The following is a 21,214-nucleotide window of genomic DNA, read 5'->3' as shown; positions in this document are numbered from 1 at the left end:
TTGTCTTGCATGAAAGTTATTGAATTCTTATGTTGAAATTTGTGTTTGATTGATTGTGTTTGATTTTAATTGCTTAAATTAAGTTGTTGATTTTTATTGGTTTGTCACTAGATGCATGATCACATCTAAAGCGCATTCTCCCCTTTAAAATCTCTCAACCAAAGTTAAGTACATGAGGTAGGTCTAGTGATCCGAAAGGTGAAACCAAATAATAGCCGAAATGTGAACATTTCCTCTTATCGACGGATAAGAGAATACCTTTAGAATACCAATCAACCAACTAGGTAATTCGGACCAACACGAAAGTCGAAGTCTAGAATCTGAAGAGGGTACATATTGCAACTCCATACCAAGTTTTATGAATCAATATACGAGAGTTGAGGTTTAGTAATAATAGGTCTGGTCAGTAGAACCTTACACAAAGGAACAACGCAAGGAAACAATAACCGGTGCATTAACTCGAAGTCAGTACGGGTCGTACAGCTTCCTGTACGACCCGTATCACCTGATATGACCCGTATCAGGGATTGAGAGGCAGAACTGAGATGAGTCTGAAACCCTGGAAACGTCTTTTATTATTAATTCAAAACCAAACTTTATTTTCTGTCATTTAATTATTGCAATTGAACTATTTAGGAAACTTAAACAACAAATCCACCCTTTTCTCACTTCTAGTACCTAACCGATTTAAGTAGAGTCCGGTTTAGATTTGAACAGTCCCTGTGATCGATACCCGACAATATACTATTCGATAGGACTGTGCACTTGCAGTCTGAATCGAAGAGCGTATTTAAGGTTAAAAGGTACAGCTCGCTGTACTGAAACTTTGTGATACACTTTCGTGTGAACAATGTTGAAGAGGAACTTATACCACCTCAAGAACTTCAAGAAATAGTGCCTTTAAGGCGGTCCACCAAAGAGAGAAGAAGTGCAATATCTAAGGATTATGTTGTGTTTCTTCAAGAACATGAATTCGACATTGGCATAATGGAGGATGACCCTCTTAGTCTCCATCAGGCTTTGGAAAGTGTCAATTCTTAAAAAAATGGATCGAGGCCATGAATGAGAAAATGAAGTCAATGTATGACAACAAAGTATGGAATATCGTCCCATTACCTAAATGTGTGAAGCCTGTTGGTTGCAAATGAATATTTAAGACCAAGAGGAATTCATAAAGTAATGTGAAAAGATATAAAACTCGACTTATTGCTAAGGAAAACAGAAACGTAAGGTCAATTCAGATACTGCAACTACAAGTTTGCAGAAGAAGCCCAATAAGGATAAGAAGCGGTTACCGGATCGGAGCCGAATAATGAAAGAGTTCAGAGTGGACTTATAAGTATTGAGCATATTGGTACAAATTTTGTGCTGACAGATCCACTAACTAAGGGATTAGTACCCAAACAGTTTCACGAGCATGTTGCTCACATGGGTATCTATGTTAAAAGACGATTGTCATATTTAGTGGGAGTTTGTATTTTATGTATCATGTTTTATATGATATACTTTTTTAGATATCATGCAGTTAACTTTTATATGATATTCTGTAATTTGTATGTATCATGCAGTTATTCAGACTTCAGTTATTCAGCTTTCAGTTATTCAGTTTATTATGCACTCTGAATTTATGATTGACCTCAAAGTCAAATTAAGATAAAGTGACCAAATTGGAGATAGGCATGTGGATCACATTGCATGTAATTTCCAAACTACACATCTCCATGATTCATGTCATTCGGTTATGTTTACACTGTGATTTATGTTGGTTTAGTTTCAATTCATGAGACAAATACTGCTTAAGTCCTTGTGAATATGATTGATGGATGGAATTGGTTGATGACACAAAAGGCTATGACAGCACAATTTGAGTACTCAATTCGGTTTTATCAATATATATTATTCGGTTATACATATAGCCCAAGTGGGAGATTGTTGGAATTAATTTCTATTAATTACAATATATATGGGCTTATATGTAATATAAATATATATTGAATAATAGACTGTCAAAATTAGACCCGTTATGAAGTGATCAAATTAAGTATTATTTATCGGGTTCAATATGTGTCATGAGAAGTGGGACCTTTAATGTGTAGAACGCGTATTAATAACTTTATGATTTAGTGATGGTCTAAATTATATAAAGTTTAGTAATAATACAATTATGCTATTGGTCCCTGGGAAACACAATCAAATATGACAATGTTCCATAAATAAGGAAATACCCAATAAGACAAGTTCTGAATTCAGACCCGCTAAGGACCCAATAAGAAAATAGGCTACAGATCCTATAAGGAAACAATATTAATTAATTAATTAATTAATTAATTAATAATAGGTGGCCCCTATTCAAAATGGATAATGAATAATGATGTATATATAGGGTCTGTATCCTCTGCAATAGATACGGAATATACTTATATGGATCTGTACCAATTTTGATAAGATACGGTTCTTGATATCTCAGTTTCTCTGATTCTCTCTCTACCGAAAATAAAAGAGAACAGAGATTGATATATTGTGATTAAGAAGGGGATTTTCGGTAAAGAACTTGTGATTCGGGTATCTCTCCTTGTGAAGAAGAGAACGTTGTCGCTACCGTCTCTCTCGCTCTCTCCATCGGACTTGAGAGGGATTACTTGGAATTCTAAGGGATTCCGGTGTTCAACGGTGATTGTGCATCCCTGGAAGACCGTGGCTACCGATCAAGGTAACTTTAAATTTCAGATTATGGTTCACTAGAGGATCATGGCAATTTAGGGTTTATATATGCAATACGGTTTTGCATAAAATAAATCCAACAACTCATGCTTAAATGTGTTGTAGTTGGTACTGGTACAGTACCTGTCAAGGATAAGAAATTAGCAGATGTGTTGGACTTTAAAAACAAAATTATCAATCTGTAGTATGGCTCAATCTGTGCTATGCATAGTACTGTAGCCTCATTCTTATCAGAATATATTTCAATTACAATGTTTACTGATATGTTTTGTTCATACATCACCCCATATTAGTTTATGTGCATTTCTTCAGTTGAGCTGACAGGGATCGCTATTTTCCCTCGATTCATGTAGCTATCATACTAAAGTGTACTTTTTTATATTGAATTGTGTTGCTATTCTGAGGTATCAAACCGAATATCTCTATTGGTTGCCTGATACCACTAATTCCCAGGAGAACTTAAGGATCTAGAAAAGAATAATAACGAGATATATGATTTTTAAAAGTATTCTAGAATGGTATTTTGGTATTATACTTGAATGGTCGAGGCAATATCACGGGATCCACTGTCTTTCCTCTTTTTGAGATATCACCCAAATAAAATTAGAGCTATCCTAGCTAATCCTAGCAACCGGTTTCTAGCAAATGAAAATACAATCCAAAGGCTGTGCACAAATTTAATGATTTTATTTATTTATTTTTATTTACCAAGCATATCCAATGGACAAGAAGTGAGATAAATAAATTGATCTAAGTAATGGCAAATTGTGCAACTGATAAATATATACATTTTGTTTAACTTTTAGTTGTAGCACCTGCGTAAGCAAGTTTAGTTGTAGTTCAACTCTTACAAAATGTAGGCCTTGATTTTTGGTAGGTGGTGGCATTTGCACAAAGATTGCCTTACATTTCCTTATTACCATAAGAGTAATTCTGCCAGTAATTACAAGCAATTGAGTCAATTCTTCTGTTTTATTTGTACCAGATAAAATTGAGAAAAGTGTCAGCAATTGTTCGCCAAGATAAAATTGAGTTAATTCTTCTGTTTTATTTACCCTTAGGTTCAACATTTGTTCGCCAAGAAATACCTTATACCAGAAATAATTAAACTGGTACAGTACCTGTCTGGTACAGTAACTGCTAATAAGCTTAATTTGGATTATAGATAATGAACTTTTTATTTTTTTGTAATTGCAGTGGACTTATAGTTGCAATTTCTTCGCGAATTAGGAATTGTGAAACAACGGAGTGATGTCATGCATGTGGTATCAGACGTTCATAGAAATGAAGCTCGATGTGATGTTGAGATGTGGAGCAAATCAAATTTCTCGTTGCTATCATTGTCTTTGTGATGATCGGTGTTTTAATTGTAATAATATGCAAGTAGCGTTGATGTTTGGATGTTAGAATTTTAGAATTTTAGGATTCTGTTAGACTTTTAGGATTATGTTTAATTTTAGCTACCTTGTTGAATTTGCTTTGTAAAGATGACGATGTCTGGATGCTATTTTGTTCAATTCTAATTCCAACTGTTGGGTATTTTAACTATTTTGTTCAATTCTATTATATATTCATTTCACTTTCCAAAGGAAGGACAAGGCTCACATGCAAACAAATGCAAATGAACTTGAAACCAAAATTATTGAAGCTAACAAAGCAAACTAATTAACGCAAACCAACTCTGAACTGGAAATTAAAAAAAAAAAAAAAGCAGAATGTAAATGCAAATGCAAATTAAACAGCCTTGAACTTTGACTTGGATTCAACTCTGCACTGGAAATTCAAGTTGTAAATGTAAAGAAGAATTTGACAGAAATTCAAGTCCCAGCTGCATCTAGCGCCATATATGCACAAAAAAACTAAAATCATTTGACAGAAAGTTTTCCTTAGATAAATGATAAAGCAAAAACAACAAAGAAACCTAAAAAAAAAAAAAAATAGCACTCTCAACCTTATGTGTCCATCCGAGTACGTCTTCCTTTTTTTTTCTTGCACATAAGAAAATCATTGGTCCAGAATCAAAACACATACCATATAATTTTGATTTTTGATTTTAAACACTGTTGATTTTTGATTGAGTGTAAATTTCACCAAAAAAATGTCTATACAGATTCATTCAAGAATAACTAAATGTTGACAGTATTTATTTTGCATATAATACAAACCCACAAATTAAAATTTACCTATACCAAACGCTAGTAAAAATACAAAGGTTGGCAAGAGAGTACTGGATGTCAATTTTGTGGTTTTCCGGAAACCATAGATCACCTAATTATGGTATACTGCTCAATATCAATTATCAAGAACAATCTGATATTTTAGATTGAAAATACATTTCTGATTGTTGAAGAATAGAATAAAGTAGAAGGGTAAAATTGTAATTTATAATAGTTAGAAATGAACCGTTGGAATGTCAACGGTAAAATAGAAAGGAAGAGATATATACCCCTGTACATACTTTAGAAAATACAAGGAAAAATCAGAAAAATTACAAGTTCTCTCATCTCTCTGTTTCTATAAAATTAACATGGTATCAGAGCAATTCTAAAAATCCGATACAAATACCCAACAACTCGATAGAGTTTCAAGCTTCCAATAACTCTTGATAAAACCCATCACAGAAATCCTCTCCACAAGAAACTGTTCTTGTCAGAAACTACAAAATTCATATATTTCCTATATAAACAAAAGAATCTGTTCTTATCAGATTTATACCATAAAACGAGAAATACTCTTTTTCTTATCAATAACCCAAAAAGGAGGCTCCAAGCTTCCATGCTCATCCATATACCAATAAAAAAATTCCAAATAGGAAATACATACCAGCATACCAGGTCAGAATAAAATCCACCCTGTTCAGACCAGCAAAAACAGCAAAATCAGACCAGGAAACCAGAAAACAGAAACGAGCAAAACCAGTTACTTCATTTACTAGAAAACCCAAAAAAAGCAGTATCATACAAAAATCCAGCAGGGCACGTACCAGAAATTAGCAATACAAAGAATACCCCAAAAACACAAACCAGAAAAATCAGCAAAGAAAACAACTACGATGCAATCCAATCGAAACCCTAACCTCAAGTCGGAGACGGGAGGAGCCTCCATCACTGTTCGGTGCACCAATTGCAATATAGAGGGCCACACCAGTAACAGTTGTTGGTTTCTTCATCCTCATCTCCGACCGAAATGGTGGAAGGAGAACGGTGGAGGCGATCGAACGAAAAACCCTAAGGGGGAGAAAAATTTCGATGATGCGGCGCTCTGCCTCTCTGTCGGATCGAACGAAGAACCTAGCAATGGGAAGAAAGAAACAGCAGAGGGTAATGGGTCCGCTCAAGTAAACGGATCTAGATCCGCCCAAATAAGCCGTGCAGAACTGGCGTCTATTTTGGCCCAACTAAGTGAGCTGCTAAACAGGCCCACCTCAGGTTTTTCTAAATCTCACCCATTTTTGTCTTGGCCCAGCTCAGAAAACCATAGGGGAAATGACAATTGCAGAAAACTTTGTCTAAGCCCAAATTCAAACCATGAGAAATATATAATACCAAACAAAAGAGTGAATGAAAACCCAAACATATTTGAAACCGAAAACTGTGAAATAAAATCAGAAAAATTTACACATTTAGGAAATTTAAAGCAAGAATATTCCAAAAATAATTTAGATTGGATTTTAGATTCCGGTGCAACCGACCATATGACCGGAAATAAAGATTTATTACGTAATTATAAAATAAAAAAAGGTCAAGGATTTGTCTATGTTGCAAATGGTGAAAAAATGGAAATTTGTGGTTATGGCTCAATTATTGTTTTTTCAAAAGAAATTAAAGATGTCATAAATGTAAAAAATTGCACCGCCAATTTATTATCTATGGGTAAACTTTCAAAAGAATTAAATTGTGAAATTATTTTTTCACCTCAAAATATATTTTTTCAAGATATAGTATCTAAGAGGATGATTGGTGAAGGTGTTTTCAAAAATGGATTATATTTTTTGTATAGTCGAAAATACAATTTTAACACCCAAGTGCAAGACATGGGACACTTATGGCATCGAAGAATTGGGCATCCTTCCAATAGAACCTTAAAATATATTTTTGATTTTTCTAATTTAGATTGTAGTAATTGTGAAGTATGCAAATTAGCTAAACATACAAGACTTCCTTTTGCAAGCTCAAATTCTAAGAGTAATCATATATTTGAACTTGTTCATTCCGATGTTTGGGGACCCGCTCCCGTAAACTCTTATAATGATTTCAAATATTTTGTTACATTTATAGACAATTTTTCACGACTAACATACTTATATTTATTAAAAAATAAAAGTGAGGTTTTTTCTCATTTCCAAGATTTTTCGAATTTAATTGAAAATCAATACAATACTAGAATTAAAATTCTTAGAACCGATAATGGAACGGAATTTGTAAATCAAAAATTTTCAAATTATTTGAAACAAAAGGGAATCATACATCAAACAACTTGTGTTTATACTCCACAACAAAATGGAATTTCCGAAAGAAAAAATCGTCATTTACTTGAAATGACAAGAGCACTTATGTTTCAAACCAATGTTCCAAAAATCTATTGGTCGGATGCCGTTCTCACCGCAACTTATTTGATAAATAGGTTGCCAAGTGTTGTTTTAAAAAATAAAAGTCCATTAGAAATTATTTACCAAAGAAAAATAATTTTTAGCCACCTAAGAATTTTTGGATGTACATGTTATGTACACCAAAATAAAAGAGATAAATTAGATCATACTTCTATAAAAACTATTTTTTTAGGATATTCATCTCAAAAAAAGGGTTACAAATGTTATGATCCTATAAATAAAAAACTTTATATTTCTAGAGATGTAACATTTTTTGAAAATGAGCCATATTTTAAAAATAAAGATGAGATTGATAATCAAATAATCACAAATGACTTTGTCATTCCCATGTCTACTAATCAAATTATTGAGCAAAGGATTGTAGGAAATGACGAAGAAGAAGGAGAAGGAGAAGGAGAAGAAAATAATAATACTCCTCAAAGTGGAGCCGGGGAGGAAGAAAATGAAAATATTGAAGAAGAACCTAGGAGGAGGTCAACTCGTCATCGACAACCATCAACAAGGTTACGAGATTTCGTAACCTATAAGGTTCAATATCCTATTGAAAAGTTTATTTCATATAAAAATATTTCAAAATCCCACCGTGCATTTCTTAGTTCAATTTCTAAAATAGATGAGCCAAGAAATTTTGAGGAAGTCATTAACCAACCGGTGTGGTATAAGGCTATGGAAGAAGAACTTCAAGCCTTAGAAAAAAAATAACACATGGACCATTGTACCATTACCAAAAAATAAAAAACCGGTTGGATGCAAATGGGTTTATAAAATAAAGTACCAAAGTGATGGTACCATAGAACGGTATAAAGCCCGGCTAGTTGCCAAAGGGTATACCCAAACATATGGTATTGATTACCAAGAGACCTTTGCTCCGGTAGCAAAGATGAACACCATAAGGATTTTACTTTCCATCGCGGTAAATAATGAGTGGAATTTATATCAAATGGATGTTAAAAATGCATTTCTTCAAGGAACACTTGAGGAAGAGGTTTATATGACTCTACCACCGGGTCATGTAAAAGAAAAAAATACTAACCTTGTTTGTAGGTTAAAAAAATCAATTTACGGACTTAAACAATCTCCAAGGGCATGGTATGAAAAACTTTCTCAATTTTTAATTTTTCTTGATTTTAAAGTAAGCCAATCGGATACCTCACTGTTTTCAAAACATGAAAATAATGATACCACAATTGTCCTTGTTTATGTTGATGACATAATTATAACCGGAAATAATTGTGAAAAAATTAACAATGTTAAAAAATACTTGAAAGAAAAATTCGAAATTAAAGACCTTGGTAGACTTAAATATTTTCTAGGAATTGAAATAGCTCATTCGGTCAAGGGTTTATTTATCTCACAAAGAAAATATACCATTGATCTTCTAAAAGAAACGGGAAAATTAGGATCCAAACCGGTCTCAACACCAATTGATAGTAATTGTAAATTAAATTCCGAAGAAGGGGAACCGTTGGAAGATATTAACCAATTCCAACAGCTTGTAGGTAAGTTAATTTACTTAACGGTAACTAGGCCGGATATATCATTTGCGGTAAGCCAAATTAGTAAATTTATGCATGCACCAAGGAAACCTCACTTGGATGCCATAGATAGAATTTTGAGATACTTGAAAAAATCACCCGGAAAGGGTATATGGATGAAAAATAATAAATCTAATGAAGTGTGTGGCTATTCCGATGCAGATTGGGCTAGAAGCTTTGATAGAAAATCAACAACCGGCTATTGCACATTTGTAGGCGGAAATTTAGTCACATGGAAAAGCAAGAAGCAAAATGTCGTGGCTCGATCAAGTGCGGAAGCGGAATATCGTGCCATGGCATCCACCGCAAGCGAACTCACGTGGATTAAACAATTGCTTGAAGAGTTGAACTTTAAAATTGACAAGCTAATGAAGATGTTTTGTGATAACAATGCGGCAAGGCACATTGCTTCAAATGCCGTATTTCATGAAAGAACAAAGCATATTGAAATTGATTGTCATTTCATAAGAGAGAAAGTACAAGCAAAGGAGATCGAAACCCCTTATGTGAAGAGTCAAGACCAATTAGCTGATATCTTCACTAAGGGACTAATTCCGAGAATATTTGAACAAATAACAAGCAAGCTAGGATTAATTGATATTTATAATCCTAGCTTGAGGGGGAGTGTTGAAAAATAAAATAAAGTAGAAGGATAAAATTGTAATTTATAATAGTTAGAAATGAACCGTTGGAATGTCAACGGTAAAATAGAAAGGAAGAGATATATACCCCTGTACATACTTTAGAAAATACAAGGAAAAATCAGAAAAATTACAAGTTCTCTCATCTCTCTGTTTCTATAAAATTAACACTGATATTTTACACTTTGTTCAATCTCTGCATAGATTAAAAAAAAATCGAACTCACAACATTTCTGGAAATATCACTTAAATAATTACTAAAAAAGCTATGCACTAATTGTCAATTCGATTTAATTGGAACAAACATTCAGCTATTACCAATCCATGATCATCGTAGATTTAATTGGTGTTGCTCTGGGAGATGCAAGCTTTGAAAGGTGAAGGGAGGCGGCTGGAGGAGAGCAATACCGATTGAAAGCACTGCTGGTGGCGGAGAGGCAGGAGGTTCGGCAGAGGAGAGATGAGGCCTGGCGGAGGAGGAGGCAGAATCGAGGAATTTTTTATTGGTAGTAATTAATAGAAAAGAAGAGAGGGAAAGAGTATAGTTGTTTTTTTATGGGTAGTAAGATCGGTACTGTTCATACTAATCTAAACTTTTTTTTTTTTTTGCAAAGTTTGGATCGGTACTGTTCATACCGATCTAAACTTTTTTTTTTGCAACTTAAAAAAGAAGAAGTTAGGATCGGTATGAACAGTACCGATCTTACTACCCATATAAAAATAGTTGTACTCTTGTTGTTTCCCTCTCTTCTTTTCTATCAATTACTACCAATAAAAAATCCCCCAGAATCGAGTTTAGGGTTCCCGTGATTTGGCGGAGGAGGGGGCATGATATGAATTCGATTCCTGGGAGCAAATAGAAATATCAGAGATGAATTCAAGGGTATTTAGTCCACATGTACATTTATTGTATTTTCAAATTAATTTTAATTAAATATGTAGATTAGATGTATAATTGTGACAATTTGATAAATATAATGACTCTGGGGTGACCAATTTCCTAATTTCATGTTGAGTGAGTCTATGGTACTATGCATATCACGGGTTGTTACCGTGCTACGGCTCTATATTCGAGTTTTCAAATCTTAACGGTCGATCCGAACCGTTCATCTTGTTCTCCATATTAATATGTGTTTGGAGACCAAATTTTACATTTTTTGAAATTTTTTTACTATTTTTTTAGATATTTAGAAAATCACTTGATCTGAAAATTCTGGACCATCCAAAAACAGTGATTTTTAATAAATCTAAAAAAATAGTAAAAAAATTTCAAAAAATGTAAAATTTGGTCTCCAAACACATATTAATATGGAGAACAAGATGAACGGTTCGGATCGACCGTTAGGATTTGAAAACTCTAATATAGAGCTGTAGCACGGTGCCAAATCGTAATATGCATAGTACCATAGACTCACTCTTTCATGTTTTTATGTGGCAATTTGATAATTTCCATGTTTTGAAGTGGCATAAAAAAAATTTCCCTAAGAGATATATTATTATCCAAACATGCATATTTAACAATCAGGATGACAAACACAAATTCGTTGAAATTGAAAACAGTTTATTAATGATGGATATACTCTTATAATTTAAGTATGTGGTGTATCGAATTTAGTATATTTTGAAAATTATTTAATACTAATTAACTGCAAATAAAATGTGCAACATTAATATTTCAAATCGATTGATGGGGTCAATTGCTTTTCCAGTAACATAATGAGATATGATATCTCATTATTTAAAGAATAATAACTAATTCTATATTTTTAGTTTAATATATATTTTATTGGTTATCGTTGTTATTTTAATTGTCATTTTTTCTTATCCAATAAAGTAAGTAAATAAACATATTTTCTGGGACGAATTTTTTATTAATATCATTTAAAAAAAAAACAAAACACCACTGAAATTGGGAATTTCAAAAAATTCCAGGGTCTCTAAGTTAATCTGCTGTTCAATTCTTAGAGGGCTGCAGATTGACGTTGAGACCCCCAAAAACCTGATATTACAGGTCATGGTATTTTTCGAAATCCACGTAATTTTTTTTTTTTTGACAGTGGTATTAATAAAAATTTCGGTTTTATGGGTTTTACTTACTTACTACGCCACAATATGGACCGGGCCCAACTATAAATTTAAATACGGATTACCCCGGATCATGCTAAGTCTCAACTTTTAACTCGTAAAGAAAAAGCCCAAAAGCCCAAAATACCGAAATTAATTGATCCAGTATAGCAATGCAGAGGAACAAAACTAGCTCCTCTCATGCTTATTAACGGTTGACTTGAAACAGTAGCAACTAATCAAGTGCCACTGTCTTGGCAATTTTACAGTAAAGCCCTGTCCTGCAAAATTTTTATTAAAGATAGCTCTCCTTCTGATATTTTGCTAGAGACTATATTTAGACTTTAGGTCCCTCAACTATTACTATATGCTGTTTAAGGTCCTCACTTTAATTTTTAGTGCTGAAAATTTCTGAGTTATTGTTTTATCTATGTAGGTCATGTTGCTATTAAATTCACAATGCAATATGTCATATAATTAAACTCTATATAAGTCTATTTACATGAGTTACAAACTTCAATTATGGTCTATAAGATTGTGAAATTTTGTTTCACAAAGATTCTTTTAGGAATGCTTGTTTAGACAAATTACCGTTGGCTTGACATTTTCAAACATTTATACAAGTTATTTAGGAATGCTTGTTTAGAATTGTTTAGGTAAAATAGCATGTAGCAATTTATGAAACATTTTTTAGTTGAATACAATATGAAACTTGAGTTAAATTATTTGTAAATTACATTTCCATTTTCATTTTTTTGTGTCTGTGTCTGGTTCATAAAATAGTTTTGTTAGTATAATACTATATAAAATCTGATGAGTTGCATATTTGATTTAAAACAAGGCATTTAATTTTTCACTTTTACCAGTACCAAATTTCAATTGTAAATTCTTTAAAAAAAAAAGTAATATAGAAGCGTAAAACATAAAAAGTAAATAAGTTATTTAACAGACCGGATTATACGGCGAAAGTCTACATAAACAGTTATTACCGTTGGCCTTCTCAAGTTAGAAAATTTGACGTGGGGTGTTGCATGATTTTGCATGTTTGTTATTCGTTTTAATTGAGAAAAATGGTAGCAGCTATTCAACTCAACATTTTCTCTAGCGAGACCGGATTTCATGAAATACCTCAAAGTTTGAGTTTAGATATGGACCGTCCGATCGCAATCCGGACCAATCCATTCCGAGATAAAATGCGTTGGGCTTCTTTAATATCCGTGCCAAAACATATCAGATGGTCTGGATCCAAACTTAATATTTCAGGTACCTCAGGTGATATGGATTCATCTCTTGCTGGGTTATTTGTAAAGTTGATCACTATTATTTGTTTTTGTTTCGTTTTGTTTTCGCTTCCCCTGCGGTTCCTCTCTCTCTCTCTGGCCATGAAGCACCGACCACCGCAACCCTACCGGAGGAGGTACGGCGTCAGCTCTCCACTCACGCTCATCACTCTCTCATGCACTACACTTTTCTTTATCCTTCACTCTCGGACCCCCTCTTTCTCCAAACCCGACCCGTTAGATCTGCCCCTGCCAATCCAATCCGAGAAATCTCAAACCCTACGAGAAGGTCAATGGACTAAACCGGAGACGACTAACGTTAGCCGAAGTCGTTGCGCTACAGTGGAGGAGATGGGGCAATCGTTATCGGGTTCAGGATCAGAATCCGGGAAGGAGAGCCTCCGAATCCGGGAGATAATAAGGCGTCATTTTGATACTAATGGTGCGTTACATCTAGTTAAGGTGTTAATTTGCCAATGTACCAGGAAAAACTTGTAGGTTGAAAGTAAATTTTATTGTGCCAGGATCCGGTAGAGTGAGGCAGCTACCGGCCAAGGAGTTCTGCCGGCATGGGTTTGTATTGGGAAAGTCATCAGAAGCCGGGTTTGGAAATGAGATGTACAAGATTTTGACAGGAGCTGCACTCAGTATCATGCTAAACCGATCATTGATCATCGGTCAGACCAGGCATATTTGCACTCTAACTCCTGTACTTTCTCTCTCTTATCTTGTTAGTCCTGTCCCTCTGGGAAGACCTAGTACTGGTTTAGTTAAATGTGGCAATGAGCTCTTCTGGTTAGTTTAGGTTGGCAGTTTTCAGCTTGAAGCTGACCTAATTCTAGTATGTGCATAAATATAGACAGGAACCAAAACCTCATTGAGATTCCAGTTGTCAAATTTAGTTAGATGATGCGTATTACTCTGTTCTATAATTCCTCTATTGGACTAATCTGGACTTCTGTCCAGCATCAAACAAAGTTTAAATTGATTGGGTCCTATCTAAGCTGCAAGCACTCCAAGATATCATACCTGGGTTTGGACCACTAGTAAAGTTCTGTAGACATTTTTAAGCTTCCTTGCATGACCAAGGTTAAACTGGGTTTTGTGCTGTTCTGATAAGCTCGTCATTTAGGTAAGTTAGCCCAAACTAACATAGCCTAAAACAATCTGTAACATGCATGCAACATATGGCTTGAATCTGAAGACAAGTGCTGGTGTCGAGGGCAGTATTACAGCCAAACCAGGGGGTGCTTAGCTGCCCCCATAATTTAAATTTTTTTAATGATATATATTGAACTTCAGTTGAATTGTTTTTATATAGTTTAGCCCTCTTCATAAAATGCTAAATCTGTACGTGTAGCTTAGTGGTTAGAATGTCACTTTGTGGTTGTGGAGACTTGGGTTCAAATCCCAGCTGCACACATTCAATTTTACGTTTCTCAAAACATTTATGCACATATTCTCGAACAAAAGAGTTGAATAAAAGTTGAGCATAACTCCTTGGTAGCCACTACCAAGCTTTCAAAAAAAAAAGTTGAGCTCAACTGCTGGTCTAATTACTGAACCAGCAGTGGACTCTACTATCCTGTGCATGTACCAGTACAGAATGATTCTGCCAAAGAATTTGTATTCTTGCCAGGGCATTTTAACTTGTGCTAGCTTTAAGCAGCTGGCTCAGCATCAGTGTTCCACCCTATGCTGGGTTGTCACACGTGATTTAAAATGTGTACTGCCAACCGCAGTTCCAAATTGGTTGAACTTTGTGCAGTGCTGGTACATTATCAACCTTTTGCTTCAGTACCATTTAGTTGTTCAAGCAGGTACAAAAAATTAGCTGAAGAAAACCAGGCTCGAAATTAAGACCGGAAGAAAAGCATCACATAGAAACACTAAGGACACAAAACATAGACTGGCTTTATAATTAAATTTTGTACAACAACTATGCCAAACATATGATATACATATACCTGTTTGAAGAGTACATTTCTTACAAAAACAAATCATTTACTCTTATCTTTTCAGGGGGCTATACCCTTTTGGAGAGTATATTTCTTACACAAATAATTCATTTACTCTAGAAGAAGTGAAGCACCTATGGAGGAAGAATCGTTGTGCCAAAGATTATAAGAAAGCCCTCAAAGTTCGGGTTGACAATTTTGAATCACCAACTGAAACAAATGTACTTTGTAGTGATTGGACTCACTGGAAGCAACCCATCATCTGGTATTTATTTGGCATCCTATTTTATTGTCATAATTTTGCAAAATTGATCCTTGTATTTATTAGTGCTAAATTTGAGAAATGGCTGAAGAAATTGCAAAAGCAAGTCCCTATCCTCAAGAAAAATTAAAAGCCAGGACCCTTTTTCATAGGAACCTTTTTCCAAATCTGACTTGTTCATTTCAAAAATATTTGACAAATTCTATTGATTCCGAAATCTCAATTAAAAGGTTTCAAGGCACTTCAGATGCAGTTGGGATACAGTTTTTCTTGAAGAATATACATCCTAATATGAGGAGGGCGGCTTTGAATCTCTTTGGAGATCCTTATATGATGAGTTCAAGGCCTAATGTCTTTGGGGAGCTGATGCGGGTACTTGCTGCTCCGTCGGATTCAATTAGAGAAGCTGTCAATTGGGTCCTTAATGGTGTAGATCCTGATGTTGCACTGCACATGCGCATGCTTTCCAATAGGTATAAAAAAGTATGACAATTTCAACATAATGCATCAGGAGAAAATATCAACATCATTCGTCCTCATATCCAATGTAACATGTGGCTCGGTTTATGGTTTCCTCAAATTGCTCAAACTGCACTGCCTTTGTTCTTCACCAGGGACGTAAATTGGGTTGTTTGGAAAATTGTGAATGTCGTACAGAGTGATGAAGTGGTTGCATGTCATATTTATTTATCCTTTTGCAGAGTTCTATCTGATATTCCCATCTTTTGTGGGTGCATGCATGATATTTCTTATTTCCTGAGGTATTTGTTGTGTTTTAGTTTTGCTTATGTAACCCATAACTGGCCTCAAAATAATGTTATTCTATTCTTCATTTTGTTTTCGTTGTGAATTTAGGTCAATTAGAGCAACTAAATCAGCTATAGAGTGTATAAAGAAAGCAGTAGAAAGATGCTGTGCCAGGATTTTGAGGCCTCGTATAGTACTGGTCTCCGATACACCTTCCTTTGTCAGAGAGATAACACCATTTATTTCGGAATTTGCTGAGGTAATACATGGCTTAGATAAAATTAATTTAATTGTGGTGACACTATATTTGCTAAATTTTTTTTTTTAATGCAAGCAGGTATTGCATTTTGATTACAAGTCTTATGAAGCCAGTGGTAGGTCTGGTATGAGCATCAATACATCGCATAAGGTATCTCTCTCTCTAATGCAGTACCAGTGTTTACAAACAAACAAAACACATACCAGCTTGAGGGTAACGAAGGCTTTATTTGGCCTCAGATAAGTCGCTGAGTAGCTAAAATAAGAAAAGTAAATATAAGTTGAATATGAGTATTAATGGCCAGTCTGAAGTTGGTCTTATTTTCCCTTTATTAAAAAAATATATTCTCTCTTTGCATTACAGAGATTGGAATTCAGAGCGAAGGATTGGGGACCGGCACCGAGATGGGTTGCTTTCGTTGATTTCTTTCTTGCTTCCCGTGCCAAACATGCGGTGGTCTCTGGGGCACACCGTCGTGTTGGGACTACTTACGCACAACTCATTGCTGCACTTGCCACAGCAAATCATCAAGGTACTGTCTCATTCTTTTTTTTTTCTACACCTGCCATTTCCTTATTTTCCGAGTACTTAAATTTTTACTATCATAGGTAACTATATGGAAGGTTCCAATTTCACATTCTTCAGTAGTTTCCAGAGAAACTTATTAACAGATGGGCTATCGAGCCAGGTTGGGTGGGGCCATGTGTGGAACCGATTTGCAGGGCCCCTGAGCTGTCAGAATCAGACCGACCAATGCACGGCAACACCGGTGTTGCCCCCTGCATGGTGGGATGAGACATGGCAGAGCCCCATTTCGCGGGATGTGCGTAAGTTGGCTTCGTACGGTGTTAAAATTTCCGATGAAGGGGAGGTGGACCAGAGTAGTCTTAAAGATTTTTGTAGCTCTAGAAAAGAACATGTGAAAAATTATCAAATTATTGGTTTATAAAATTGATTGATTAAGAAATTTTGGCCTATGAAAGTGATGAGATATAATTCAAGTTTTGTCAATTTTGGTTGGCATGTCTTTCGTGTGATGGTAAGCACGTTTAAGAGAGCAATTACGTGGCCGCCACCCAAATTTGACTGGTTCGTAAGTGAGCGTTTGAATGTTATTTTTCTTCTTCTCTCAAGTTGTAGAATACGGAGACATTTATTTGTTCTGGAAGAGGATTTTTTTGTTTTCCTTTTTTTATTCAGATGCAATTTAACACCTGGAGATGTTAAAAAGTGATTAGCGCGTATATATGCCTACTTTTTGAAAAGTGAACCACTAATGAGTGTACTCGTTTCAGATAATTTAGGAGATTACGACAAAAAGTAGATCAAAAGAAGTTTTGTGCTGCTTCGGTCTCTCTCTTTGCTTCTTATAATTCTATATTAATATTTTCAAATGACAGAAAGCTTCGAGATATTTTATAGTATCCGATCTAATAAATGGAGTAAAACTAGAGTGTGATGTGCTCACTAAGAGAGTTTGGTGAGTACAACTTTAAAAGTATATCAGATCAATTTTAAATGCTGAATTCAAACCGTTGAAATTCATGTACTTCATAAGTAATGCATGTACATGCAAAATTTTGAAAATTTCGAATTTATTTACTAAAGGTCAAGCGGTCAAAGAAATGATAAAAATTGAATATATAAAAAAACTTATAAATTAATTTATAAAATGTTCATTCCTTTGACCACTTGACCTTGTAGCAAATAAATTCGAAACTTTCAAAATTTTGCTTGTACATGCATCACTCATGAAGTATATGGATTTCAACGGTTTGAATTCGATATTTGAAGTCAATCTGATATACTTTTGGAGTTGTGGTCACCAAATCCTCTTGGTGAGTACATCACACCCTAGCTTTACTTTAATAAATGAGCATTCTTAATTTAACAAAGAGTATGGTTAAAATGTTCCATCCATTAGTTTTGTGCTTCATCATCACTCAACATTATTATCTCTATTTTCAAAGTTTATATAATCAATCTGAATTGTTCAACTGATCTTCATACTAAAATTTTTCTGGATAACCAGTTATATAATTTTTAGAATTTTTTTACTAATTGTTTGGACTTTGGAGAGGTACAAAATCATTATTATTGAATAGTTTAGAATCTTCTAAAAAGAGTTATTTTGTACCTATTTTAAAAAATAACAAAAAAAATTCAAAAAAATTATAAAATTTTGTATCCAAGTATATTTTAATATGAAGATTATATTGAGTAGTTATGATCGACTATTTAAATTTTGAAAATAGAGATAACGATGTTGGAGCATGATGGGACAAAAACCGATAAGATATTTTGACCCTACTCTTTAGCAAAACAATTTTTTAGAAATTTTAGTAAAATGTAAAAAAAAAAAAAAAACTTCTGATAGTAATGCTAAAGAATGGGAATTATGTCATTCAAAAATATTTTCTTTAATAGAAGACCAAATAATACAAAATATAAAAAATATATTTCTTCTAAATACTTGTATTATTTCTATTCAGTCGATAATAAATGTCCAAGTGTTGCGTTTTGGGGTAACCAAAACTCGTTTAGGCTTAAGTTGCGGAATGACCGTAGAACAAAAATTTCAACGGCCAACTTAAGCTCAGGATTAAACGGAGTATGTCAGGAAACTTTCCAAGGCGGTCCACCTTCAGTATTCCTTTGACATCAAAACCCAATTTAATCCTTTTTACAGATCTACTCCATGATTGATTTCTAAAACTTTAATCTACTTACCAATTAAATAGATTAATATAACATATTTATACATTGTTTCCAAATCACAGTTGGAATGCAGACCGAGCGAGTAGAGCCTCACCAGGGAAGGAATCGACTCGGAGTATCACACGTGTGATACCTCTATTAGTTATCCACCAGGACTAACCGGAGAGCGATTTATTTCTTCTGCCAGAAATACTATAAACTGCGGAATTCTGCAGAAACACTATTCACCAAACTAGGGATAGAATAAATATATTTAAGACTCCAAGTTATTCCGTTTCACTTAAAAGCAAAACAAGAAATACCGCAGAGTTTGCAAAAATATATTTTTCCAAATCTCGTAATAACCAAAACCGGGGAAGAGAGAAATTCCGATTAACGAATTAATCAGATTAACATGTGAATTAGTAAGTTTTCTCTCTACCCTCACCCCCTCTATTTATAGTGTTTTGAGGAGATTCGCAAAAGACCGAAATACCCCTCAAAACAAATCTATTTACCAAAAACCCTTAACACCTCATCCTTTTATATGTGAAAAGACCAAAATACTCCTTCCACACCCTTCCACACTCTTCTCCATGCTTCTACACCCTAAGGTGTCATGCAAGGTGGCATAGGTGTGAAATGATAATTTTGCCCTTGGCCCATTAAGGCATGAATAGTAAAAGGCTTTGATTTTGGGCTTTGACTTTGGGCTTTTAATTTTAATTAAGGCTTTGATTATTTTGGGCTTTTAAACCCATAATTCAAATCCATAATTAACAAATTAAAATCCAAATCAAATATATATAATTGTCATATACAATTATATTTCTTTTCGGTTGTTGTTCGGTAACTTTTATACAACGTAACGTGTACGTTTATAAATTAACCGTTGTTTATGCTTGTCATTCTAAATGACATTTATAATTTAATTATATCACGTATAATTAATTATAACCATCTTAATATTAATTATAATCAATTTATAATTAATCAGTAAGATTCTCCGAGTAGCTCATATATGGTGTGACCCAATAGGATCTGTGTTATGTTGGTAAACAGAGTTAAAACTGTTTTAACTTCTATAATCATGAGTGGTATCTGGCAACACATCATGACCATCCAATTACACAGATGATGTTGTACTGTACAATATCACGATCCAGTAAACTATTTACTTGTGTCAGTTCTTCTGTCTCATAGCTATCAGATTAGTTTCAAGGTAGATGTGTGTCATCCTTGCTAACTGAATCTTTTCTTGATCTTGAGCAGATTATCAAATATAATTACTCTTGTAATTATACCGCTAGCAGATAATCATACTCTATCAAGGGGCCCAGTGATGCTATAGCTCGTATAGAGATACGAGGGACAAATAGTATTCTTGGTAAACTATCACTTCCTCAGCTAAGCTATACATATGGAAATGCTACCGTTATGACAGCTTTTTACGGACAGCGGTAGATAACAATTACACATACATATTTCTCAGTGGGAACGATAAATACCTCATACTGTAGAACGTGACACTGAATAAAACATAAATGACACGAACACAATTCTATTTAATGTTTCATTCGGGGTCTGTCAAATACCATGTTCCTAGAACATGTATCTATGTGATTAAAATGACATCTCGTGTCAGGTGGTTTGTAAAACTTAACCATTTTTAATCCACATACTAACCTTATCGCGGTAATTAGTGTTCCTGCTAATTACCTTGGTCAGTGACCTTTTAAGAGTATATATTATCTATATTATGGAGTTTCACAATTTCAGTCATGAACTCGAAATGATCCATAAATTCAATAATACTCAAGGCAACAAAATGATATATAAATAAACATTCAATTCATGAACAAAGCTTTATGATAAATTATCGTATTATTGACTTCTAGATTATTACAAACTAACACTAAGGTCCAAGGACATACAATTTTTTAATAAGGGTTGCAAAGTTTAAGTAATTCTATGTATTAATTGGAAAATAAAATATATGTTAAACAAAAAAGTAACAAAATACATCGGATGTTCTTATTGACGAGACAAGGGCTTTAAAAAAAAATCCATCCCAAACTAAAGTTTCTAATAGGATATAAATAAATGCATTTGTAAAGCCGATCTTTTTTTAAGAAAATTCATAAAGGAGATGGAATGTTTTTTTAAGTTAAGGTTGGAAGTTAAGTTACTTGTTGTAAGCAATATTCTGTATTGTTTGACTAATTTGTAAAGCATATAAACACTGAATTTTACAATTTCATTGTTTGAGATGTATATTGGTTCAGTTGTTACGTCTGAAGGTCAAAACAAGTCAACGATATATATTATGACAAGTTGATGTAATAAGTTGTGTCCAAAGGTCAAAACAAGTCAAAGGTGCAAATCATGACAAGTCGGCACAACAAGCTGCACAGGATAATCAGATACATGATCTCCTCGAG

General features: G+C 34.1%; 1 protein-coding gene across 1 annotated transcript; it reads left to right on the top strand.

The window, feature by feature from the left end:
- Positions 1-12,931: 12,931 nt before the first annotated feature.
- LOC144555997 (uncharacterized) lies at positions 12,932-17,084 on the top strand. The gene is made up of 8 exons (XM_078304465.1): positions 12,932-13,292; positions 13,375-13,537; positions 14,873-15,073; positions 15,301-15,543; positions 15,926-16,076; positions 16,155-16,226; positions 16,440-16,608; positions 16,685-17,084. The coding sequence occupies exons 1-8, from the start codon at positions 12,953-12,955 to the stop codon at positions 17,023-17,025; spliced, it is 1,680 nt and encodes a 559-aa protein (XP_078160591.1). The 5' UTR covers positions 12,932-12,952; the 3' UTR covers positions 17,026-17,084.
- The last annotated feature ends 4,130 nt before the right edge of the window (positions 17,085-21,214 follow it).

The sequence above is a fragment of the Carex rostrata genome, chromosome 1 (genome assembly GCF_964058835.1).
Source record: "Carex rostrata chromosome 1, lpCarRost1.2, whole genome shotgun sequence".
NCBI lineage: Eukaryota > Viridiplantae > Streptophyta > Magnoliopsida > Poales > Cyperaceae > Carex > Carex rostrata.
This window is presented reverse-complemented; position numbering and strand designations above follow the sequence as displayed.

Bases quoted from the DNA above. Each gene is read 5' to 3' on its own strand.
- LOC144555997 (XM_078304465.1), top strand. From the start codon at position 12,953: ATGAAGCACCGACCACCGCAACCCTACCGGAGGAGGTACGGCGTCAGC. The intron at 13,293-13,374 runs GTGCGTTACATC...TTATTGTGCCAG, and splicing joins GCGTCATTTTGATACTAATG to GATCCGGTAGAGTGAGGCAG. The intron at 13,538-14,872 runs GCATATTTGCAC...TTATCTTTTCAG, and splicing joins TTGATCATCGGTCAGACCAG to GGGGCTATACCCTTTTGGAG.